This window comes from Budorcas taxicolor, chromosome 4 (genome assembly GCF_023091745.1).
Source record: "Budorcas taxicolor isolate Tak-1 chromosome 4, Takin1.1, whole genome shotgun sequence".
NCBI classification, from domain to species: domain Eukaryota; kingdom Metazoa; phylum Chordata; class Mammalia; order Artiodactyla; family Bovidae; genus Budorcas; species Budorcas taxicolor.
Window position 1 is genome coordinate 116,813,067 of NC_068913.1, and position 25,981 is coordinate 116,839,047.

The window sequence follows — 25,981 nt, forward strand, 5'->3', positions numbered from 1 at the left end:
CAGGAGTTTTAAACCTAGGAATGTGAGAAAGAAGACAGCGCCCAGTGTCCGTGGTGCTGGCAGTGTGGGATCTGCAGTGGGCGGTTCCTGCAGTCAGAATGTCAGCGGTGGTTTGGGGTCTCCTGGGCTCCACGTGATCCAGTGGTACATTACCAGGGGGTCTTCCTGGCTCACGTTCTGAGCTGTCTGCTTGGGTATCAGTAGCTCAGGATGACCTCTTTGCTGTGTGACAAGAGGTGGGTAGCTTGACCCAGCTCCTGCTTTAGAGGAATTGCTTCTTGCTTCTTATTTAAGAGCCAAGAAAGGGAGCTTCCCTGGTGGCTCAGATGGTAAAGAATCTGCCTGCAGTGCAGGAGACCGAGGTTCAGTCCCTAGGCTGGAAAGATTCCTTGGAGGATGGAATTGCGCCGCACTCCAGTATTCTTGCTTGGAGACTCCCACGGACAGAGGGGCTACGGTCCATAGAGTTGCAGAGTTGGACATGACTGAGTTTCACTTTCCGGGGATGATTGTTCATTTTGGCCTGCAGAATACCCTGTAATGTCACTTTTTGGTTTTAAATTTCAAAGTATTAGAGAAGTGATTTCTTAATTCAGGCTTTAAGAGAACACTATCTGTTTTTTCTTTCAGTCCAGTGGACTATTTAAATTAATTATTTGAAAGTGAAAGTCACTCAGTCGTGTCCAACTGTTTGTGACCCCGTGGATTATACATTCCATAAAATTCTCCAGGCCAGAATACTGGAGCGGGTATCTGTTCCCTTCTCCAAAGGGGATCTTCCCGACCCAGGGATCGAGCCCAGGTCTCCCGCATTGCAGGCAGATTCTTTACCGGATCGAGCCCAGGTCTCCCGCATTGCAGGCAGATTCTTTACCAGCTGAGCCACCGGGGAAGCGAATTATTTGGTTTGCTCTTTTAAAGATGAATTGAAGCTGCCTGCAGGGGGCGCACGGTGGACAGTCAGACCCTCTCTGATTCCTCATCTACCTCCTCCAGACTCAGATTCAGCCCTGTTACTAGTTATCAATGGATACTGCACGTGTGTTTTCTGCATATATGGGTGCGTGTGTGTGTGTGTGTGTGTAACTTTTAAAAGTGCAAACTGGGTGTTTTCTTTAAAAGTAATTCATTTACTTTGATTGAAAAAATAGTCACCATTCCATTTCAGGCATTTGAGAAGTGATACACTAATATGCTAAAGCTTTAATTCCTGGAAGGCCAGCGTTCACTGCAGGGGAAGATTCCTGTGTCCACAGTCAGGAGGATACAGCCGCATTCTTCCTGCCTGCCCTCCTGCCAGCGTGCCCCAGCCCCGGGGGCGGGGGGTGAGGAGAGATGAGGCAGAGCCTTCTCTGTGCCGGTGGAGCACCCTCCGCTGGGCCCTGAGCCCTCCCTGCTCTTGAGGGCCATGACCGGTGTTGGAGACCCTCGAGGTTACCGCTGAGGAGGTCACGCCCTCAGAGACAGGGCAGACCTGGGTCTGGACGGTACCTTGCTCTTTGCCTCCCTCTGGCACCTGGTTGAGGAGAAGAAAAGAAAACTTCTACATGGTGTTCAGGCCCACAGAGAAAGCTTTTGTTCAGCTTTTTATCTGTTTTATATTTCCATTATTTTCCTGATTATAAAAATTACATTTGTTGAACAAAATCTGGAGGAATAGAGAAGGGAAAAAAAGACCTGTAATACCCACCCAGAGGACTGCATTATGCTTTTGGTTACGTCTTTCTAAGCTCCTAAACACACGTGCATGTATATTAAGCAGAATTAGAGTATTTTGTGTCTGATTTTGTATTCTGATTGTGCAGTGTAATCCTAAATTTACATTTTGCATATTGGTTTATCCCTAATGTATGGTTAAATATTCTGTGAAAAAAATAGTCACTATGTAATAGCCCACCCTCTGGGTATAGCATCACTCATTTATTTTCCTGTTGTTGGTTTTGTGGGGCGTTTTAATATATTTAATGCTGTGATGAAGCTGATTGAACACTGGTTGAATTCATTTTAGAACGTGTTATATATAAAGCATAGATGGTAAAGAACCTGCCTGCAGTGTGGGAGACCTGAGTTTGATCCCTGTGTCAGGAAGATCCCCTGGAGAAGGGAACAGCAACCCACTCCAGTGTTCTTGCCTGGGGAATTCCACGGACAGAGGAGCCTGGCGGGTTACAAAGACTGAGTGACTAACGCAAGGCATAGAATATAAAAATTGTGAGTGGTTTGTGTCAGAGTGAGCTCATACTCTTATGAGTGTTTATATTGATCTTTATTATTTCAATAATTTGTTCATATCTTTTATCTTGATCTTAAAATATTTAATAAATGGCTTGGACTCTTTGGAAAGGCCGCAGCTTCTCTGCTAGATGGAGTTACGTCAGAAGAAACCCCAAGGGGAGCTCAGGGACTTGTTCCTGCAGCTTAACTTGTGATGGTGTCTGTGCTTACAGTTGTTAGGGCTGACACGCCGTAACATGGAGCAGCCTCTGTCTGCTCTGTCCCAGGGGCTCGTGGCCCAGGAGACCAGGCTTCACGGGAGATTCTGAGGGTACCTTCTTCACTCGAGGAAGCTGGGGTCGGGCTCCTCGCTAACCGTCAGCTCCCTGGAGCGAGCTGGAGGCGCCCAGCTTGGCTTCTGTGGCAGCTGTGCCCGCAGGGCAGTGGGCAGGGGCACCGGGCTTCAGCTCCTAGCTGGCACTGGCAGAGGACAGCCCAGTCCCTCCCAGTGTGGTCCCCCATGCGGAGCGCTCAGGTGGGCTAACCAGTCATCATCCCTGAGCAGTGCCGCTCACTCTACGGTGGAGGGGACCGCTTATTGGGCGCTTACTACCTGCCTGGGACAGGCTAGGTGCTGGACTTACCCATGAAGGCTTTATCACCAACATCCACCCCATTTGCCCCACATTATGGATGAGGGCGTCGAGGCTGAAACGTGTTACCAGCATCCACGGTCCCTCAGCCCACGCCTGTGGAACCGGACTGAGTCCAGGTTGTTGGAATCTGCGTCCCGCCTGCTAACCAGATTGCTGACTTTTCACTACAGGTCCATTTCTAGTTGCTGTAACACTTATAAATAAAACTTTTTCCTTTTTGTTAGAGAATGAAAGGAGGATTCATCTGTTGTTCTGACTGGCAGCCGTACTTTTTGGAAATGAACAGTTTTATAGGGTTTTCTCTTCACATTCTTGATGAAAACGTCAGGTTCTACTAACAGAACCACACTCGGCTCCAGGCCCGAGCGAGCCCTCCGCAGACAGTGCGTGTGGCCGCAGGAAACGCCGTGGTGCTGGGCGGGCAGCGCTGGGAGCCTGTGCCTCCTGGACTTGCTCACAGGCCTCTCCCTTGGCTTTTCCCCTCCTTCCCTAGGCAGAAGGCTACGTGATTGGAAGCTGCATCAAGCACATCCCGATCGCAGGGCGGGACATCACCTATTTTATCCAGCAGCTGCTGCGGGAGCGGGAGGCGGGGATCCCCCCGGAGCAGTCGCTGGAGACCGCCAAAGCCATCAAGGTAGAGACAGGCGGGGGCTGGCTGTCTGGGGGAGAGAGAAATGGTGTTTGGAGGGTTCCCTTGCTGCCACTGCCCCCAGCCCCGCCCCTGCCCCCAGCTTCATCTTCCTTCCTCCTCCCTCCCCGAGAGAACGTGTGTCTCCAACCATTTATGATTGTGGGGGTTCCTGCTGTTAATGAGGGCAGCTTGGTGGCTGGGGTTGAACCCCAGACCCAGGCCAGCATCATTTCAAGGAGCCTAATTAGGTTAGAACTTCAGTTAGCTGAGCCTGTCTGCTTCCCCTCCCTCCAAGTTCATCTGTAGCTTAGAGAGCAGCAGCAGTGACGTCAGGAGTCTGGTGAAGTCAGCCAGCATTCAGACGCATTTCCAGCACCTGTAGAGTGTGGTTCTGAGCCCTGTGAATTACAGCTCAGAGTAATGCTGTTCCAGGGTGGGGTCATTGATCGGCGCCCCCCCCACCCCGCCCCCTGTCGTTTCTAGACTGTAATGACCATGCTGGAAAGGTTTCAGAGGGCTTTAAAGATCAAATCAGTAAGATGAGAAGAAAAACGTCCTACCGAGCCTTTCTAAAAGTGCCTGCTTGACCGGGCTCATCAGTCTGGTCTTTGTGTTTCTCTGTATGTAGCAGCTGATAGACCCTTTTTAAAGGAGCTTTCTTTCCAGGTTGAAAATCAGGACAAATTACTGAAAATCAGGACAAATTACTGTTTTTTATTATAGCCAAAATGCAAGAGAGTCTTCATAACACAAGGCTGATTGTCATACAGATGAAGAGCAAGGGTTTTGTTTACAGAGAAGCATTTAAGTGTGGGGGCGACAGGGGGCCTTGGGCGTCTCCCCTTCTCATAGAGCACACAGCATCTGAACCTCGGGGAGTTCAGCCTCCCCTGCCTGTCCCCCACTAAGCACCCAGTAGGGGGCTTGAAGGAAAGGGAGCAAGGGGGCACTCCCTTGTTTCCCCGCCCTCGGTGAGCACAGGTGTTCTGGGGCTGGGGCTCCTGCGAGGAGGGGCCCCTGCTGCCCTGGGTGTCCAGGACAGGAGCTTCCAGGGAGGGGGCGCCTCAGAGCCGAACTCATGGCCCCGGCCCAACCCCAGATCCGCCCTCTCCCCCGGGAAGCTCACGGAAGCGTCCTTTTAGACTGAAACCTCCCCCATTTGCCCTCCCTTCCTCGCCTTTCTTCTCGTCCCCTCCCCGCCCCCTCTGTCACGCACGTGACCGGCCCTTGGGGTGGATGTGGGGGAGCAGAGCCCTGAGCGGTGACTAGGGGGCTGCTTTCCGGGTCCCTGTGGTGGTGGCCTTTCCTTCGTCGCGGGCCTTCTGGAACCTGGTGCTGACCCTGACCCTGGGTCTGGTGTGTTGAGGCCGCACAGTGTGTGGCTTAGCTGTGAGGTGGGGGCTGAGAGACCCTTGTCCCTCCAGCCAGCTGCCTGGCCTGTGGTTAGTCCTCCACTTACTCCTCCCTGAGACCGGGGTGGGGGTGTCCTGGAAAGGTGGTGCGGCCCCTGCACCCCATGGGGGTGGTCTCCGCAGGCCTGAGGCTGGTGGGCCTGGCACTCACGGGCCTGGCAGCGGGGGTCCCGAGCTTAGTGCAGACACGGCCGTGCCCCGTGCAGCGTCACGGAGGTGTTCGTGCCGTCGCTTGGAGCAGCTGCGGTGCCCTGAGACGCTGAGCAGGCCTCCAGGGGTCCCGAGCTTAGTGCAGAGACGGCCGTGCCCCGTGCAGCGTCACGGAGGTGTTCGTGCCGTCGCTTGGAGCAGCTGCGGTGCCCTGAGACGCTGAGCAGGCCTCCAGGGGTCCCGAGCTTAGTGCAGAGACGGCCGTGCCCCGTGCAGCGTCACGGAGGTGTTCGTGCCGTCGCTTGGAGCAGCTGCGGTGCCCTGAGACGCTGAGCAGGCCTCCAGGGCAGCGGCGTGTTTCTGCAGTCTGCAGACTGGCAGTCGCGTGGACTCACTGTGATATTAACGAGCACAGTGTTGTGGAGCTCATAATTTGACAGAGTATATCAAGGATGGCATTAGGGTCTGTTTCACGGATTCTAGGACACTTCAAACTTACTATCGTGAAACCACCTTCAGAGGCCCTAAAATGTGCGGTGAGCATGAGCTCTGTGCCTGGTGGTGAACACAGCCCACGTTGCCCACAGGGAGCTTTATTTCAGGATCTGGTACCCAAGAGCCACCTGCTGCTCTGCTGAGGTCAGCTCTCAGGACAGGTGATTGACCAGAGATCCCCAGGGGAGCACCACCAGACGCCAGGGAGACACTGGGCACGTCTCAGGCTGGTGCTGGTCTCCGGGTGAAAACCAGGAGCGGTTCTCAGGCCGCAGCGCGCGGCCGCTCCGTCCTGCCCATCGGCCTCTTCTTTCATCCGTGGCACCTGGCACCTTGTAAGGTGCCGTGTGGTCTGCTTATTCGCCACGGTCGTTGCTTACTCTCCTGACTGCGCTGGAGTGTGTGCTCCAGTGGGCAGGGGTGTGTGTGTGTTTTGTTGTGAGTCCAGTGTGTCCATGTTGTGGAGTTGGTGGCCCTGCCGTGTCAGACTGCACAGCAGGTTCACGACCCGGGATCAGCCGTGTTCGGCATCCGGCTGAAGTCGGCCGTGCTCAGTGTGGGGCTGCGGCGCAGGTCTGCTGGTCAGGGTGGACGGCCGTGAGTGCCCGGGCAGGTGCCGTGTGGGGCCCACGAGGAATGGGAAGACAGGAGATGGAGACGAGATACTTAGTACATGCCGCCAGACAGTACTTCAGCTGGTCAGCAGCAGAATACGAGGGAAAGGCTAAGATGCGTAGCTGAGCTGTAAAGCAAGCAGGTTCACTCACAGTCCGGAGCAGAGTCATGAAAAGTCTGTGAGGCCTGGCCGTGTCCGCACTGGAGTTGTGATGAGCAGGCAGGACTGGTTTCGGGGTGTCCAGGGCTGGGGGTTACTGGGTCTTGGTCAGAGGCAGACTCTGGTGACTTTGTGTGTGTGTGTGTGTCTGTCTGCAGGAGAAATACTGCTACATCTGCCCTGATATAGTCAAGGAGTTCGCCAAGTACGACGTGGATCCTCGGAAGTGGATCAAACAGTACACGGGGATCAACGCCATCAACCAGAAGAAGTTCGTCATAGATGTCGGCTACGAAAGGTTCCTGGGCCCTGAGATTTTCTTTCACCCGGAGGTAAAGAGGCGGGCTTTCGGAGAGCGAAGTCCGCGTGTGTGGTGGAGCGATGCTGCCCCCTGGTGTCTGTAGGCAGCAGTCCTCGGGCCGCCTTCCCGTGAGGACCGCCGGGCGCCCGCCCCACCCTCTGCAGCTGTTACAGCACCCTGTGTGATCACCTGCTTGACTGCTGCCCTCTTTAGACCTGGCTCTCTGTTGAAAAGATAGATAACAAGTGATTAGGAAGACGCTTAATCAGAAGGTTAAGAGCAATAGAAGATAGTGGAGATGGAGTTGCTGTCACAGTAACCAGAAAATTGGTTGATCCCGGCAGACCCTCAGTGTGGGTGTAGGAGGGCACGTGACCTTTCCATGCTTTGTGAACGTCCGCCCCAACTCCGGTTTTGAACCCCAGACAGTGGGTCCTGCCGTGTTTCCTGCTGCAAATTAAAGTTAGAGCTCCTGTCTGAGCAGCAGCCTTTCCAGCAGTTAGACGGGCTTTAGGAATTACAGGCCTCGCTGTGTTAACTATAGTCACAGAGAGTTATTATTAACTCTTGCAGGTACAGTAATGGAGAGACAGCTTCTTAAGATGTAATAAAATGGGTTATATTCGTATTTTGGTTTATTTTTCTAATTCAGTTTGCTTTTGCTAGGTCGGTTACACGCTGCTGCCTGTTTCCAGGTGTGTGTGACCTTTCGTGCAGGGAGATGGCTCACAGTATTGCCTCACCACAATCTTAACCCTCATTCGTGCCTTTTGATATTATAGATTTAAAACAGGCACGGACCTGACCATGGCCAGTGAACAGCTGGAGGGCACCCCGTGTTACCTTCCTGAGTTCACTAAAGGTGTCCTTGATTTTTAAAGCATAGTTCAAATTTTTAAAATTGAATTCTTTTACACTTTACCTTATTTGACTTACAGAACTGAATCAGACTGTTTACGCAGTGAGGTGACCGTTACCATAGTTTCATTAAAAAGCCACCCCTTCGAGCCATCGCCCTTGCGCCTCCACCAGGCTTCTGGCTCAGGTTTACAGTGTGACTATTCACTGGCTGTGTTTTCTCTTGTATCCTGGGCTGATTCTTAGATGACATTAATACTCATAAGTGATACACTTGTTCTGTACTCACAGTATTTCCATAACATCACACACGTCACACACATGTGACTTACAGTCTCGGGCAGCAGGATTCCCAGTGTCCCCTGATGCAGGGCCGGGCTCTCTTGGCTCCTGTGTGATGTTTTCCCCTCACTGAGCCCACACGTGTCGCCGGGACGAGTCACCGTCAGTCACCCCACGCACACTCACTTGGGTTCGTTTGACATACCAATATTTGACGTGGTCATTGCAGCCTGATGGTTTTAAAAGTTACAGTACATTCTGTATTTATTAAAGTCACTTAAAAAAAAAGTTATTGAGAGAAATATGTAATGTTTCTTTTATGTTTGGACAAAATTCAGTTTGCCAACCCGGATTTCATGGAGTCCATCTCGGAGGTTGTTGATGAAGTCATACAGAACTGCCCCATCGACGTTCGCCGTCCACTGTATAAGGTATCAGCCGCCTGGGGGAGGCGCTCGGGTTTCATCCCACAGCCTAAGGCCCAGCATTCTTAGAATAGGTTCTTAACATCAGTGTGCAGACGTTCCTGTCTCACCGGGGTCTTGTAGGATTTGTTAAACACCAACATACTGGTGAAATATTATTCTTGGAGTGGCGATGATGTAAATGTTTGGAAATAGGACTCAGTTAACCGGAAGTTTTTAATTTAAGTCTTCTTGTATCTTTATTCTTATCTGGCCAGCTGTATTTTAAATTGGACAATTTTAACCCTGCATAGTGACCAAAAGATAAAAGCACCCCTTCCCCGCCTGCTCTCCATGAATTTGCTGGTCTTGCTTCATGCGTGTTTAGGTTTGTCCCACATGCGCTCTTGTCAGAAAGAAGTCAGATCCTGACTGAAGCGTTGGGTGGAAATGCCCATGTGATAATGTTGTCCAGGATTCTGTGTGACCAGGGAGCTTTGAAACCTGAAATGAGAAAAGGCTAGTCTCTGTAATTACAGGATAAAAGGAGGTGTTGCTGACAGCTGGATATTGAGAGCAGAAAGTGTTGGTCAGCTGGCCCTTCTTCACCTGTGGTTGCTCTCTGCCTCATGCTCTGGGCCTGCAGCCTCTGCCGAGTCTTACCTTCTCAGCTCGGGGGGCTGAGCTTAGAGGAGGCCATCAGGCTCAGGAGTGAGGGCGTACACAGTAGAGTACTGTGCAGTCTTCAAAAAGAATGAGGCCAATCAATGAAAATGCAAATGAAAAGACGTTATAGTATCTGTTAAGTGAGAAGGCAAATGGTAAAATTTATATATACTATGATTTGATTTAAAATGTAGTTTGTATACATACATACATACATATATATTTGAAAAGGTTTTGAATGATATATGCCAGACTCAAAATAAAATACCTTGGGGTTGGGAGATGGATTTTTACTTTCTACTTTTTGTGTTTTAAAATTGTTTGAAATTTTATAGTTAAGAAATATTATTTTTATTATTTCCTATGTAGGAACATTTTCCTATGTAGACAGCTTTTTATGGGTGAAAACAAATTATAATTTGATTTTTATTGTTCAGTTCAGTTGCTCAGACATGTCCAACTATTTTCGACCCCATGGACTGCAGCACACTAGGCCTCCCTGTCCATTACCAACTCCCAGAGCTTGCTCAAACTCATGTCCATTGAGTTGGTGATGCCATCCAACCATCTCATCCTCTGTTGTCCCCTTCTCCTTCTGCCTTCAATCTTTCCCAGCATTAGGGTCTTTTCCAGTGAGTCAGTTCTTTGCATCAGGTGGCCAAAGTATTGGAGCTTCAGCTTCAGTCCTTCCAATGAGTATTCAGGACTGATTTCCTTTAGGACTGACTGGTTTGATCTTACAGTCTAAGGGACTGTCAAGAGTCTTCTCCAACACCACAGTTCAGAAGCATCAATACTTCAGTGGTCAGCTTTATTTATGGTCCACCTCTTACATCCACGCATGACTATTGGAAAAACTGTAGCTTTGACTAGACAGATGTTTGTCAGCAAAGTAGTATCTTTTTAATATTCTGTCTAGGTTGGTCATAGCTTTTCTTCCGAGGAGCAAGCATCTTTTAATTTCATGACTGCAATCACCATCCGCAGTAATTTTGCAAGAAAATAAAGTCTGTAAGAAAACAAAGTCTCTCACTGTTTCCATTGTTTCCCCATCTATTTGCTATGAAGTGATGGAACCATATACCATGATGTTCATTTTTTGAATGTTGAACTTTAAGCCAGCTTTTTCACTCTCTTTCATTAAGAGGCTCTTCAGTTCCTCTTCACTTTCTGCCATAAGGGTGATGTCATCTGCATATCTGAGGTTATTGATATTTCTCCCGGCAATCTTGATTTCAGCTTGTGCTTCATCCAGCCCAGCATTTTGCATGATGTACAAGGTGACAGTTTACAGCCTTGACATACTCCTTTCCCAACTTGGAACCAGTCCACTGTTCCATGTCTAGTTCTAACTCTTGCTTCTTAACCTGCATACAGATTTCTCAGGAGGCAGAACAGTTATACCAAAGAAATTCTCGCACTGTTAAGAAAGTTCTAGGACCCACAAAAGATTTCCCAACCTGGGGATCCAGCAAAGGGACTGAGAACCCCAGGGAATTTGACTTTGGAGGCCAGTGGGATTTGATTTTTATTGTTACATGTGCTTAATTAAACATCTCTCTCCTCCAATAAGATGTGCAAGAAAGGGAAACTAGAGACAGAGGAGAGTATTAAGTTTAGTAAAATTCATGCCTTGTTCTCTTTACTTCTTAAATCTCACCTGGCATTAGCTGTGTCTTCATGTCCATGAAAGCACGCAACAGTTGTGCTCTCTTTAGTCTTCATTCCATTGTAATGGAAGTGAAACTTGTGCCAGTGGTTACAAAGGTTCATGATGGGGTGAGATTTTTCTCTTTAGACAGTTGAGTTCACTTTCAGTAGACTTATAGGAAGTAGAGATGGCCTGGTAGCCTGAGCTCCTTCCTTACTTAACAGAGGACGACCCTGAGCCCCAGAACTAGATGGACCCAGGTTAAATGGAGCAAACTGGTCTTGGACTTGTAGTTATTATAAAATACTGGCTATATTTCCTGAGTTATACAGTATCTTTGTAGCTTATTTATTTTATGCAGAATAGTTTGTATCTCTCAATCCCCTGCCCCTGTCTTGCCTCTTCCCCTGATTCTACTGGTAACCACTGATTGTTCTCTATGAAAAGTGAAAGTGAAAGTTGCTTGGTTGTGTCCGACTCTTTGGGACCCCATGCATTATACAGTCCATGGGATTCTCCAGGTCAGAATACTGGAGTAGGTAGCCGTTCCCTTCTCCAGGGGATCTTCCCGACCCAGGGATCACCCAGGTGTCCCGCATTGCAGGTGGATTCTTTACCAGCTGAGCCACCAGGGAAGCAGATTATTTCTGTAGCTGTGTCGTATTTCTTGTTATGTTCATTAGTTTTATTTTTTTATGTTCCATATATGTGATACCATACAGTACTTTTTTTTCTGCCTTATCCCTCTAGCCTGTTGCCCTCCGAGTCCATCCATGTTGCTGCAAATGGCATTATTTCATTCATTTTACGGCTCAGTAACATTTCATTGTATATGCGTACCACATCTTTATCCATTCATCTCTTGATGGACACTTAGATGGCTTCCATGTCTTGGCAATTGTAAATAAAGTTGCTGTTAACATAGGTGTGCTTGTATCTTTTGAGTTAGTGTGGTTGTCAGGCTTCTCTGTCCCCGAGACCTGTGGCCTCCACCGGCCACTGCTCTGCCCGTTGTCTCCGGAGGCTGTCACGCTGGGCTATAGGCTCTCGGGTAGGCAGCCTTGTTCTTCGGATTCACTCTGTACTTGTGGTCCTGCTTCCTGTCGTCAGCTCCTCCTTGTGAGCGTGGACATGAGCTTGCTGTGGACAGAACCTTCCACCATGACGTCTGTGTTCATGAAATGCATGGATGTACGGTTGGTGGGATTTTATGAGTAACTCTAAAGCCCTCTTCTGGTTAGAGACATGCTACATACAAATGCTTCTGCAGAACACACGGGCATCATGCTCTGGAGAGCTGAGTGAGCATGTCTTTGGGATCATATCTTTCCTCTCCAGTCTTACTGTCATTTCCTTCTCTGTTGCTTCTTCCTGCTTGCTGGGCCCACTCTTGTCAGTGTCCCAGGCACCTGCCATGGGGCTGCCAAGTGCTCAGTAAACCACCCAGGAAGCAGGAAGCAGGTTTGCACCAACACACACTCATGACTGCTGTCTGCTGAGCCCTGTTGGGTTACCCACGCAGGCACCAGGCCCTGCAGGAGGCTGGGCTCCTGACTTCTGCTTTCGTGCCTGGTCCCTCCAGTCCCCACAGGCTCAGATGGTCAGCTCTGGTGGTGGAGAGGGCCATCGGGGAACCTGCGGGGAAGGCTCTGAGGCAGCTCCCTGGGGCCCTGAGGCCTGCCCTTGGCTTCAGAGGAGGGTGTCTCCCCTTTGCCTCACCTGCTCCCAAGGCACCACCCGGACCAGTAGGGCCAGGATTTCTTGTGTTTCCCAGGCCCAGTCGCAGAAACTGTATGTGAAGTGAGCAGAAGGCTTATTATAGGCCCTACTGAAAACCCCCGAGATCTCCTCGGGCCTTGAGTTAACATGTTCCTAAGGCTAGTAGGCAAGAAAAAGAAGTTGGTGGAGAACACAATGTACCTTTGAAAACTGAGAAACTTCAAAAAAGCCAAACAGTTGTTTTAGACCAAAGGATTAGTCGTAATCTAATTTTTATTTCAGTCTGTCCTGTAGATAAGGAGGTTATTCATGGGACTTTCCTGATGGCCCAGTGGGTAAGAATCTGCCTCCAGTGCAAGGGACGTGGGTTCAATCCCTGGTCCAAGAAGATTCCACATGCCACAGAGCAACTAAGCCCACATACCACAATTACTGAGCCTGCGAGCCTCAACTACTGAACCCTTGCTCCACAACAAGGGAAGCCACTGTGGTGAGAAGCCCACACACTGCAATGAAGACTAGCCCCTGCTGGCTGCAACTAGAGAAAGCCTGTGCGAAAATGAAAAATTTTAAAATTAATTAATTTTTAAAAGGGGTATTCACACGCCCCTTTTTCTGTTTAGTCTCTAAGTGTGATGAAGTTGGGTCTGGAGAGGACTAGCATGTGAGAGCTCTTGGCCTGTGACTTCCCCACGAGGCCATCATTCCAGGCAGCAGATGCTGCTGGAAACAAGATGTTTTTGGCCCTGTCTGTGGGCATCATCCCAGGAGCAGTAAAGTACACAGATGTCTGAGTCTCACCCTGAGAGTCTGATACAATTTTTTGGGCATCTGGATTTTAAAAGCTTCCTAGATGATTTTGATGTGCAGCTGAATTGAGAACTACTGTTAGCAGCTAGTCACTCTGAGGTTTTCCCAGCCTGTAGGGAGCAGTTGGCATGGAGATCTCTTCAGGGACGAGTGAAGAAGTGAAGTGAAAGTCGCTCAGTCCTGTCCAACTCTTTATGACTCCATGGACTGTATAATTCTCCAGGCCACAAAACTGGAGTGGATAGCCTTTCCCTTCTCCAGGGGATCTTCCCAACCCAGGGATCGAACCCACATCTCCCACATTGCAGGCGGATTCTTTACCAGCTGAGCCAAGAGGAACCCAAATACTGCGATCCCAACAAAACATGCAGCTATTTTGTGTCTACAGTTTAGAGAGGAAGCCGGCTGAGGTACACAGGATGGTGGGTGGGGGCGCTGCAAATCTGTTAAGCTGGATGAAGAATAAGGATAGAGCCTCTAGCACAAAATACACTTAATGTTACAGGAGTGGAACTTTTGTCATTTTTAATCCCATATAAGGTATTCAGTGGACTTTACTATTAATACAGACTTTGTGTTTCTACTTAAAAAGGTCTGGGTAGGGTATATGATGATGTTGGCCAGGATGTTTTTTACTGGCATAAAGACAGGGCCTGTCCTTCTATAGAGGTAATTATGACTGAGACTTTTTATTTCACATCATGGAATAGACATTTATGTAGCAAAGTAAGGACTTGTTGAAAAGTCCAGTCCACTATGGGGGTCTCAACAGCAGATGAGTGAAAGGTGTGCTGTGCAGATTGGGGTCTGTGGCCTTTCAGCAAGTCAGTGGACAGCACTGTGAAAACACAGTGAGGAAAACCTAGACTCTGTGGATGAGCAGAGATGACTATTTCCAGATTAAAATACATTTAGAAAATTTGAGAAGTAGCAAAATTTTTAATAAAGCAGTTATCACTTTGTCTTTCTCCTTTTCTTGAAATATAGGTAGGTAAATATATCATGCTGTATTTATATTTAGTATCTTGTATATTAACCTAGCATTGTGTTGTGAACACTGTCTTAAGGAATTAACATTTTTCAGAAGCATCATTTTTTTATGGTATAATGCTCCACCCTTCATCTGCTTCAGTGTCCAGCTTCTTTGCCTGCGTTTTAAGTTTTTGATATTTTTCTAGCTCAGGTCAAGCTTTCCTTCTCTCCCAGGACACACTTGGTGGTGTGTTGACTAGTGATGCTTCTTGATGGGCGGGTTCCGGTCTGAGTATTTGCTGACGGGATGGAGCCGACGCCTTCCGACATGCTGAGATACTCGTGTGGGTCAGCGGGCTCTGAGCTCGTCAGGATCTCCAGCCAGGATCCCACGGGAGTGGTGGGAGGGGGTAACTGGGTGTTGGGGGAACGTCTTTCTTGAGGAGGGCGGACTACTAGAAACCCGCACCTTGGAAACTTACCCACCGCTCTTGTTCCGTGTGATAAAGGATCACCTGGTCTTTTAAATTTTCTTTAGAATGAATCACATTGAACTTAGGCTTTTGTTGAAAGTTTCTCGAGGAGCGTCATTTTTTGTATTGTAACATGTAAGAGTGTAGGCTCCGGAGCAAGACCGCGGGGTTTCTTCCTGCGGCGTCAGTTTGGTGCAGAGACGCTTCGCGCTCTCAGAGCCGCCGCCTGCCCTGGAGCATGGTGGGTACGATCAGCGTAACAGTTCTTCAGAACTCTCGCGAGGATTCGCTTAGGGAACGCATGCGCAGGGTAGAGCTCGGGCCTGGCTGTGGGCCGCACTTTGTGAATGTTAACTGCCGCCATTTTATTAGGCTCTCTAAACGTCATGGCCACAAGCTCGGGCTGTGCGGTCAGGCGTGCAGCTTACTTGCTGTGTGGCTCCGGGCTGTGGTTTGACTGCTGGCCCTGCTCTTTTATCTGTGAAATGGTGTGGCAACCCCTGCTTCATAACGCCTTGTGAGGCTTACTGATGTGGGACAGCGACCATCACCCGACACCTGTTAAATAAGCTTTTGGTCACCGTTAGGACTGTTCATAGTGAGGCCAGAAATTTGAAATGACACCATAATTGTTATGGTTTAGTTCAGAGAAAATGCTGCGGTGTTTTAAAAAATTTTATCCCAATAAAGTTGAAATATGCATTTTTGTTATTTGACTCAGTTAAGGGAAGGCAGGAATTCTTTAATTTAGTAAATGAGTAATCAGTCTTGCTAAGACTTCCAGCAAGTTAGTGCATTTTGAGTTTTTACTTCTTCAGATAAGATCAGTCTCTCAGTCGTGTCCGACTCTGCGACCCCATGGACTGCAGCACGCCAGACTTCCCTGTCCGTCACCATCTCCCAGAGCTTGGTCAAACTCATGTCTGTCAAGTCGCTGATGCTATCCAACCATCTCATCCTCTGTCGTCCACTTCTCCTCCTGCCTTCAGTCCTTCCCAGCATCAGGGTCTTTTTTCCAGTGAGTCAGTTCTTTGCATCAGGTGGCCAAAGTATTGGAGTTTCAGCTTCAGCATCAGTCCTTGCCGTAAATATTCATGACTGATTTCCTTTAGGATGGACTGGTTGGATCTCCTTGCAGTCCAAGGGATGTTCAAGAGTCTTCTCCAACACCAAAGTTCAAAAGTATTAATTCTTCGGCACCCAGCTTTCTTTATGGTCCAACTCTCACATCTGTACATGACTACTTTAAGAACCAAAGCTTTGACTAGATGGATCTTTGTTGGCGAAGTAATGTCTTGGCTTTTTAATATGCTGTTTAGGTGGGTCACAGCTTTTCTTCCAAGGAGCAAGCATCTTTTAATTTCATGGCTGCAGTCACCATCTGCAGTAATTTTGGAGCCCAAGAAAATGAAGTCCCTCACTGTTTCCATTGTTTCCCCATCTATTTGCCATGAAGTGATGGGACTGGATGCCATGATCTTAGTTTTTGAATGTTGAGTTTTATTCCAGCTTTTTCACTCTACTCTTTCACTTTCATTAAGAGGCTCTTTAGTTCCTCTTTGCTTTCTGCCATAAGGGTGGTGTCATCTGCATATCTGAGGTTACTGATATTTCTTCCGACAGTCTTGATTCCAGCTTGTGCTTTGTCCAGCCCAGCATTTCGTATGATGTACTCTGCATATAAGTTAAATAAGCAGGGTGACAATATACAGCCTTGACCTATTCCTTCGCCAATTTGGAACCAGTCTGTTGTTCCATGTCTGGTTCTAACTTGACCTGCATACAGATTTCTCAAGAGGCAGGTCAGGTGGTCTGGTACTCCCATCTCTTTGAGAATTTTCCACAGTTTGTTGTGATCCATACAGTCAAAGGCTTTGGCATAGTCAGTGAAGCAGAAGTGGATGTTTTCCTGGAATTCTCTTGCTTTTTCTATGATCCAACGGATGTTGGCAATTTGATCTCTGGTTCCTCTGCCTTTCCTAAGTCCATCTTGAACATCTGGAAGTTCATGTACTGTTGAAGCCTGGCTTGGAAAATTTTGTGCATTACTTTGCTCACCTGTGAAATGAGTGTAATTGTGCGGTAGTTTGAACTTTCTTTGGCATTGCCTTTCTTTGGGATTGGAATGAAAACATCTTTTCCAGTCCTGTGGCCACTGCTGAGTTTTGGTTTAGTTCAGAAAATGCTACATTTTAAAAACATTTTATTCTGATAAAGTAGTTGTTGAAATATGCATTTTTTATTATTTGAATTGACTCAGTTAAGGAAAAGGGAGGAATTATGTAATTTAGTAAATCCGTAATCAGACTTGCTAAGACTTTCAGCAGGTGAATACATTTTGAGATTTTACTTCTTAAAAGACCTTCATAAAGACTGTGCATGATGGCAGTACAGGAGAGAGGGTCCCCTTCAGCTGAAGTTGATTCCCAGAAGGTCCAGGTAGAGGTGGACAGGTGAAGGACAGGGCGGCTGAGGCCAAGAAGACCTGTGTGCAGACGCGGGCAGGTGAGCATGGCGTCTGAGTGGGCACGGCAAGGTCTAGCAAACCTACTCACTTATTCAGTGTGCAGTAAATCCCACTGATAGCCCTGCCACCCCAAAACCTTTCAGAAACGGGAAGGCCATGCCTACCGCATCCCCCAGGTTGTACTAGAGGAGTCAGTGGCACAGACTGGTGCCTGGAGGGAGGTGCCAGCCCCTGACCTGAGTGCTCGGCAGGCCTGGAGTTGTGCAGTGAGCAGCCCATGCAGCGGCCCGGGGCCATGGAGGCTAATGGCAGGGCTTCAGCTCCCAGCGCGAGAGCGCCGAGAAGCTGTCCAGGAGGTTGAGGGCAGGAGTAGTGACTGGGTGACAAGCTTTATCCTGGTCACCAAGGTGCTGTGCTGGGAGTCGCCTGGGGAGATAAGACAGGACTGGGGAGCCCACTGGGAAGTCATGTCAGGGTCCAGCAGGACGGTCACGGAGGTCGTGTCCACCTCTCCGCACCCCAGCCTCCCTTGTTTCTCTCCTGGCCGCTTCACAGACAGACTGAGCACATTTCTGCCCCAGGGCCCTTGCACCTGCTGCCCCTGCCAGGGAGCTCTTCCAGGCGCGTCCCTGACCCACTTCCTCTACGCCTTCACGTCCTTGCTGGGTTGTCGGCTTCCAGCGAGGCTTCCCGGGCAGCCCGATCCAGGTCCATCTCAGCCCCCCTCACGCTCCGTTCCCCCTTCCCGCTTCAGGGCTTCCTCCCTGGCGTGTGCCACCTGCCAGGGTGACACCTCTGTTCCTCGTTCATCTGGGTGTATGGTCTGCGTCTCCCCTCTTGCGATAGGTCAGGTTCTGTGCCTGCAACGGCCGGCTCTCAGGCCGTGTGGGGCCGTGTGAACGGATAAGCGTGCGGAGTGCCTCATGAGTCCCTGACCCCTGACTGTTCACACTCAGGGAAGGTGGGGCCCCTCGATCGGAGGGCAGGGGGCCAGGACCTTTGAGACACAGGTCTCCGTGGGGAGAGCAGCGCCTGAAAGAACCTGGTGAGACCAGGGAGGAGGTGGGAATGTGGGCTGGGGTGAGATGGGAAGGGCGTGTGTATGGATTAGAGCGTAAGACGAGAGCCTTAGTGAAATGAGGATTTCCAAAGGGAGCCTCAGTACACATTTACTCAGCTGTTAAACGCTGAGTTAAAAAACCTTATTTTAAGAGTTTGCGTTGGCCTGTGCTGTACAAACAGTGAAGTAAGGTGGGGGGTTACAGTGTTCTCTCATGACTTCAAAGACGGTATTAGTTAAGGAGGGCATTAGAAATGCTTTCTCTGAGCCGGGCTTTCTGCTGAGAGCTCTCTGTACACACATCTGTGGTGTCTGCCTTAGGAGGCTGTTTCCTTCCTGTGAATGAAGGGCTTAAATTACAGTATTAAAGTTTTACTATTTGTGATATTGTATTGAAAGACTTCTCTTAGAAGAATATCTGCTTACTTTTCTGTATGGAAATTGATTAAGAATCCTGTGAGGCTAAATGTTCCCATTTCTAAGGTGCAAAATCATTAAGATAAGCATTGTTGCTTCCCTTGAAATGAGATGGACAGCATCCATGTATTGGTAATTTCACTCATTTCTCTATTTTTGTTTTTTTTCACCACTCTGAAAGTGGAACGAGCATAGGTGATAATAGACCAAAGCCAACACTGCCTATCAGCTAAATTTAAACTCTCAGGATAACTCTGAACAGCTACTTTAGTTGAAAATAATAAGTTCATGTAACATTCTTATGGTCATAAAACATTAGTTAGCGAACCAGTCTTATTTCCATGAAACCAGCCCATTACCACTGGAGAAGGTACGCTGAAAACAGCCAGCAGAGTGCGTCCTCTCCTCTGCCTATGTCATAGTTATGAAAACTTTAAGGAAGTATTTTCTTCTAGAAATTCTGTACATTTGGCCCACTGACTCACTAGTTGTGGCATGGACTTAGTTGCCCCAAGGCACTAGGGCTCTTCCTTCCGCCACCAGGGATTGAACCTGTGTCCCTTGGATTGCAAGGTGGATTCTTAACCATTGGGCCACCAGGGAAGTCCTGATTCATACTTCTTCCTTGATAGTGCTGACTTTGCCTCAGTGATTAGCTTCTCATATAGCTTGAAGTGTATTACTCAGACCACTGAAGGGTGGGTGGGGAGTGTGTTGTGGGCAGGTGATTTCATGAGAGGAAACCTGTTTTGTGTCTTTTAGAATGTCGTTCTTTCGGGAGGTTCGACAATGTTCAGGGATTTTGGACGTCGCCTGCAGAGAGACTTAAAGAGGGTGGTGGACGCCAGGCTGAAGCTCAGCGAGGAGCTCAGCGGCGGCAGGATAAAGGTGAGGCCTCCAGGCAGCCAGGCGGGGCTGGACACCGCGCTGGTCTGGGCCGTGAGGGGTAAACATGAGTTGGAGCCACTTTCTTAGCCACACTGTGAAGTTACAGTCAGAGGTCTGTTGCCCGGAGTCCCTCCAGCTGTGCAGTTAGGACAGGTGCGGACCTCCCAATGCAGCAACACAACTCTCTCCCAGCCCCGCCACCCCCCGCTGCCCCCTGCGCCTGCCAGTGGTTTCTTCCCTGTTGTCAGAGATCAGGCGTGTCCTGTGATGACCAGTACCCCAAGGAGGTGGATCACTTGTCAGTGAGGAACTCTAATGTCCTTTGGAACGTTCTGATTAGGCTCTCATCACTGGTGTGAGCATGGCACTCCAGTGTGTTCCTTAAGGGCATAACCCTTAACCAGCTGGTGGGTTTACAGGGTTGGGTTCGGTGTGGGGCCCATGGGAGCAAACCCGCGTGTCCTCACCTCCTGGGATCGCCCCATGGTGGTATCATTTCTTAGAGTGTTTTGGGGACACCTACATGTTACTGCCCCATGGTCTCCCTGATAGCTCAGCTGGTAAAGAGTCTGCCTGCAATGCAGAGACCCTGGTTTGATCCCTGGGTTGGGAAGATCCCCTGGAGAAGGGAAAGGCTACCCACTCCGGTATTCTGGCCTAGAGAATTCCATGGACTCTATAGTCCATGGGCTCGCAAAGAGTCAGACACAGCTAAGTGACTTTCACTTTCACTTGGGCTTCTCATGTAGCTCAGTTGGTAAAGAATCTGTGTGCAATGTTGGAGACCTGGTTCGATCCCTGGGTTGGGAAGATGCCCTGGAGAAGGAAATGGCAACCCACTCCAGTATTCTTGCCTGGGGAATCCCATGGATAGAGGAGCTTGGCGGGCAACAGTCCATGGCGTCGTAAGAGTTGGACACCACTTAGCACTATCTTTCTTAAGTGTTTCTTAGAATCATCTCTAGATGTGAAAACATCTAATTTGCTTAGTTTTAAAAAATAAGCTAGTTAGTTGCATGAAAACGCCTTTAAATTGAGGTAAGCTGCCCTTGCTTTGTGTTCTTTCTCTCTGCACCACCTGGGCTGGGGGTCGTTGGACTTGGCCGTGCGAGGGCTGAGCACCTTCCTTTCAGGGAGGGGGTGGGGCCTGCGGGGGGGGAGGAGGGCCCCCCGTGGGAAGGCGCCCGGGTGCCCTCTGCACAGGACAGTCAGCTGGCATCACTTCCCTTGCAGCCCAAGCCCGTGGAGGTCCAGGTGATAACGCACCACATGCAGCGCTATGCCGTGTGGTTTGGAGGCTCCATGCTGGCTTCGACTGTGAGTCCTTTCCTGGATTGTGCTGTCTTTCCAGCTCTGTTCTCTGTTGAGTTTGAATTAATACTCTCTTACCCAAGATGAAATGCTGTGTGCTCTAATTGTGTGTGGCTCTAAACAGCCCCACATGTAATTCTGAGATAGAAAAAAATACTTTAATGACCACTAGTGGTGCAAATTAGTACCACTAATTCATAAATATCCTTGCAAATTAGTGGTTACAGATATTGTAGATAAATGAATCTGAAAATAACCTACAATGTCGCATTAATCATTAATTCCAGAAATTTTTCTGAGTAATTACTGCTTTTTCTCCTCAAATTTGTGACTAGCTAACAAATTGCTAATTTAGGGCGAACAAGCATAGTTGTTCCTAAATAGAAGCTAAATAAGTTTGAAAAATCCCATGGACAGAGGAGCCTGGCGGGCGACAGTCCATGGGGTTGCCAAGAGGCAGACGCGATTGAGCGCCTGAGCATGCGGGCAAGTTTTTTAAAAAACGAAATAAAACTCCCGTTTGGCAGTTCAGGCTCACAAAGTCCGCAGCGGAGGTAGGAGAGAGGGTGGCGGTTTGGGTGGGGGTTTGTCTCCTCTGCTTGGTCATCTGTCTGATGCTATTCCCTTGCCGGCGCGTGTACACGCTCCTCTCGCAGCCGGAGTTCTTGCAGGTCTGTCACACCAAGAAGGACTACGAGGAGTGCGGCCCGAGCATCTGCCGTCACAACCCCGTCTTCGGGGTCATGTCTTAGTGGCGGCTTGGGCACCGCTCCCGCAGTGGTGTCATCGGAGCGCAAGTGTCCTTCAGACCCGGAGACGACGGGCCCTGTACATAGAGCGCGAGCGTGGTGTCCCATTGCATGCGGCGCCGCCCGCCGGACAGCTCGCAAAGCCATCTGCGCCCTCGCCCCGCCCCACTCCACCCACTCGCCCCGCCCATCGCCCCGCCCCACTCCACCCACTCACCCCTCGCCCTCGCTCCACCTCCCCGCCCTCGCTCCACCCATCTCCCCACCCTCACCCCCGCCCACCTCTCTGACTCGCCCGACCCTACCCCTCGCTCCACCCCCCCACCCAGACCCCATTTCCAACCCCCGCCCCCTCTCACCTTGCCCATCTCCCCGCCCCGCTCCTCTGTGCCTGCCCCTTACCCCGCCCTCGCCCTCGCCCCGCCCCCACCCATCGTCCCACCTCCGCCCCTCACAGAGCTCTGCCCCTCGCCCCGCCCCGCCCTTGCTCCCCACCCCTCGCCCCGCCCCACCCTTGCTCCCCACCCCTCGCCCCGCCCCGCCCTTGCTCCCCACCCCTCGCCCCGCCCCTCACCCTGCCCCACCCATTGCCCCGCCCCACCCTGCCCTCGCCCCCGCCCCACCCCGCCCCTCACACAGCTCTGCCCCCCCTTCACCCCGCCCTTCGGCCCGCCCCCTCGCCCTCCTCTCCACCCGAGCTTCTAGTCCACAGTTGGGTTCTGGAGTTCAGCTGCGGCTCTTAAGAGTAATAGGTAGGGAAAACCCTAGAACGTGACAATAGCTACCCCCCACCCCCCCTGCCCAGGCAGAATATGGGACTGTAAAGCCTCTTCCTCCCAGACTATTTTTGTAAATAAAATGTTATAAACTTGAAATACAAAATTGATGTTTATATTTCCTATCATTTTGTATTCTATGGTTCTTTGGTACAACTGGCTTGACCGCGAGCACGCGTAGATGTTGGTGTCATGGAGTGTCGTCATAAAGCGTTTCTAATCATGAGGCATGTTCTGACGTGTTTGTAGGCGAGCAGAATAAAGCAGAGCAAAACGTTTTTGTCACATGTTTGCTAGAAAACGACTACACTTGATTGAGCCACATGAAGTTTAACCACTAAGCAGTATTGTATGTGAGAATCATTACAGACAATGTATCTTTTCCTTTTCCTGTGTGAACTTTCTGAAACTGTTTTATAGAAGACGCCAGTGTGCTGTTGGTGAGCGTTGGGTGAAATACTACCTTGCACTATTGTAATAAAAGCACTTAGACTCTTTATAAAGATTTCCTGTGGTGCTGTGGTGGTCCTTGGGTTTTCCTCCTGGAGCCTGTGCTTCTTTCAAAGAGTATCGAAATTTGTTTCACAACAGCGGAGGCTGTGATGATAACACGAAGTTTGGGGAGGAAGTTTCCTGAAACGGCGGGGAATGCCTGTGATGCAGGGACCGCTCCGTCATTCAAAGTGGTGTGGATGGTGCTGGATGAACTTGTGCGAGTGTGGGGACTTGGGTGATCCTGATGGTTTCCACCATCCCTTCCCAGGAATTCAGAATTCATGGCTTTAAAACTGGAGCAACTACTCTGACATCTGCTGAGTAGATTGCTAAATTAAGGGATTTAGTTTTAGCCCATTCTTCATATAATACTTATGTTCCTGTTTAAGCTGTTATTTTATGGCATTTCTTCTAGGTCATGAAGTTTTTTTTTTTTTCTCTAAAGATCTGAATCTGTAAGGAAACATTTCGTTTTATTGTTTAAGGTTAAGATGACGTTGGGGATAATAAAGGAATCTTTGTGCTCAGTATGGTAAAATCTGGGTTTCCTGGGCTGTAGGCGGTCCCTGCCACTTGTTCCTGATGGTCAGTGACCCAGGCCCTTCAGGGGAGGGTCTCAGGCCACTTGGTTCTTCCTTTGTCCAGACAGTTTCTCCACTTTCCCTCTGGGGTTTGCTCTGCTCAGGGCCCCAGGGCTGCTGTTTGAATCTTCCAGCCACCACTTTGTCACAAGCCCAGGTGGGTGTGTCTCCTTCAGCAGCGCCCCCGCCGTGTACCAGACAGCATACTGGCAGGATCACCTCCCCTGACACCACTTCTGCTTCTGCTCAGAAACCACGGGACCCGGGGAGCCCCTCCCCTGTCCCATCTCCATATCAGTTGGCGTCTTCACATGTGGGCCCTTTGCCTCCCCAGCCTCCCGGTCTCTGCGCTTCTCACTGTGAACACGCCATGTCTCCTCCCTCCTTCCATTCCCACCTTGCCTTGATTTGGCCAGGCGCCAAGTAGATTGGAGTTACCATTTTTTGTTTCTTCAATCAACCTGTCAGATGCCATATGTCAAAGTGAAAGTCAGTCGCGTCCGAATCTTTGTGACCCCATGGACTATATACAGTCCATGGGATTCTCCAGGTCAGAATACTGGAGTAGGTAGCCGTTCCCTTCTCCAGGGGATCTTCCCAACCCAGGGATCACCCAGGTCTCCTGCATTGCAGGCGGATTCTTTACCAGCTGAGCCACCTGCAATGTGCATTGGTCGTTCGATAAAGAGGATAAATGCTTAGAGTTATGGTGGTAATTTTAAGAGAGTCTATAAGTACCTTTTCAGATTGAATTAGTGCAAGATCATAATATCCTGAGTTAGGGATTACTGGTTGATGGGTTAAATCAGCCTTCTATGATGAAAATGCCTTGTAGCTCTCAGTGAACAGTTTTCTACAAAAAAAAATTTCAATGAATTCACACTTTCACAGAACATATTCTAAAATGTCAATAGTTTTTTTTTTTTTAACAACTATTAAGCTTTTAGATGGCATAAGAAATCATGTTACCCTATTTGACAGATGTAGACATGATCTCAACTTTACGATGATAAGCATATTATTGGGATGCTTTACTTAAAAGTTGGTAACCGATGTGTGAACATTTCCCCCTCTAATCCAAACCCCTTGGTATGTACTGTGTGCTAGGGAGTTGCTGATCCAGGATGTTTAGATGTTAAATTATTTTCATTTTCGTTCGTAAGGCTTTGTGGCTGTATATTTGTCATGTGCATTGACTGGACTGTATAAGGCAAGTAAGATAAAAGAGAGCAACAATGGGACCATGGTAAGTGTTCAGTAAATCTTAGCCTTTGTTATTGTTATAAGGCAGTTATTGTGTCTTGAGACGTCATATTGTTGTTCAGTCGCTGAGTCGTGTCTGACTGTTTTCGACCCCGTGGACTGCAGCACACCAGACTCCTCTGTCCTCCACTGTCTCCTGGGGTTTGCTCAAATTCATGTCCATTGAGTCAGTGATGCTATCTAACCATCCATCCTCTGCCCCCTTCTCCTTTTGTTTCAGCCTTTCCCAGCATCAGGGTCTTTTCCAATGAGTCAGTTCTTCACATCAGGTAACCAAAGTATTGAAGCTTCAGCTTCAGTCCTTCCAGTCAATATTCAGAGTTGATTTCCTTTAGGATTGACTAATTTGATCTCCATGCTGTCCAGGATACTCTCAAGAGTCTTCTCCAGCATCACAATTTGAAAGCATCAGTTCTTTGGCACTAAACCTTCTTTATGGTCCACCTCTCACATCCACACATGACTACCGGAAAAACCATAGCTTTGACTGTATGGACCTTTGTGGGCAAAGTGATGTCTGCGTTTTGCATCATAATTGTAATAAAATTGTATTAAAATTTTTTAAAATTGTAATTGAGTAGGGGAAAATAAAATTTTAGGGTCATGAACTAAACGGCCTTTAGGACTTTGAGTAAGAAGGTACTTTTTAAAAAGATATTACAGGACTTCCCTGGTGGTCCAGTGGTTAAGAATCCAGCTTGCAATGCAGGAAACACAGATTCGATCCCTGGTCGGAGAACTAAAACCCCACATGCCTCAGACCAGCTAATAAGCCTGCTCGGCACAACTACTGAGCCACGTGCCACAACTAGAAGGAAGCCAGCGTGCAGCAACTAAGATCCAACACAGCCGAGTATTTTTAAAAAAGGCGTTTCTTTTAAAAAAGGTATTAGTATATAGTTGTAGAATCTAAATACTGCTGGGTCCTTTCTTTTAATCATGATGCTGATATAACTGAATCATTTTCATCATCCATGTGATAAAGCTATGCTGTTCCTTCACAGCGGCTGTCTCCTCCCCTGGTTCTGGGAGCTGTCTCTCTCTGACACCGTGAGGATGCTCAGTGTTGGCTGTACATGCTCCATAGACGTGCTTCAGTTGAACATGCTGGGATTTGACAGTTACTCTTTGGCGTTATTTCAGCAGCAGGTTGGTGCACAGCATCCTGAAGGGATCCACCCAGAAGGGGCTTCTTTCTGAGTGCCCTTGCCCTCAGCTGCAGCATCACCGGTGTGGGGAGCCTTCTCTGACATTCCCCACCAAGTCAATCTCTAGTTACCCAGACACCAGTTGTGCCCACTGTCCCTCACTGGACTGAGGTTCCTGAAAATGGGACTGACGTTTGTGCCCCCAGGACCCTCACTATGCCTGGCACATGGTGGGTACCCAGTAAATATTGAATGAAGTTTCTTTTCAAGTGAAGACTCTATCCCTTTTTCTGGGCTGCGTGTGAGAAGCATTGTGTGTTTGGGTAATCTTAGATGAAAGCTGGGTTTTGGAAG

At 49.1% G+C, this 25,981-nt stretch overlaps 1 protein-coding gene across 2 annotated transcripts in view; it reads left to right on the plus strand.

The window, feature by feature from the left end:
* ACTR3B (actin related protein 3B) overlaps positions 1-22,263 on the plus strand; it is a 69,706-nt gene extending 47,443 nt beyond the window's left edge. For both annotated transcript variants that reach the window (XM_052639215.1, XM_052639214.1), the window contains 6 exons: positions 3,364-3,507; positions 6,495-6,668; positions 8,116-8,208; positions 19,179-19,304; positions 20,538-20,621; positions 21,272-22,263. In XM_052639215.1, coding sequence (XP_052495175.1) covers positions 3,364-3,507; positions 6,495-6,668; positions 8,116-8,208; positions 19,179-19,304; positions 20,538-20,621; positions 21,272-21,367 — 717 coding nt within the window. In that variant the 3' untranslated portion in view covers positions 21,368-22,263. The remainder of the gene's footprint in view (positions 1-3,363; positions 3,508-6,494; positions 6,669-8,115; positions 8,209-19,178; positions 19,305-20,537; positions 20,622-21,271) is intronic.
* The last annotated feature ends 3,718 nt before the right edge of the window (positions 22,264-25,981 follow it).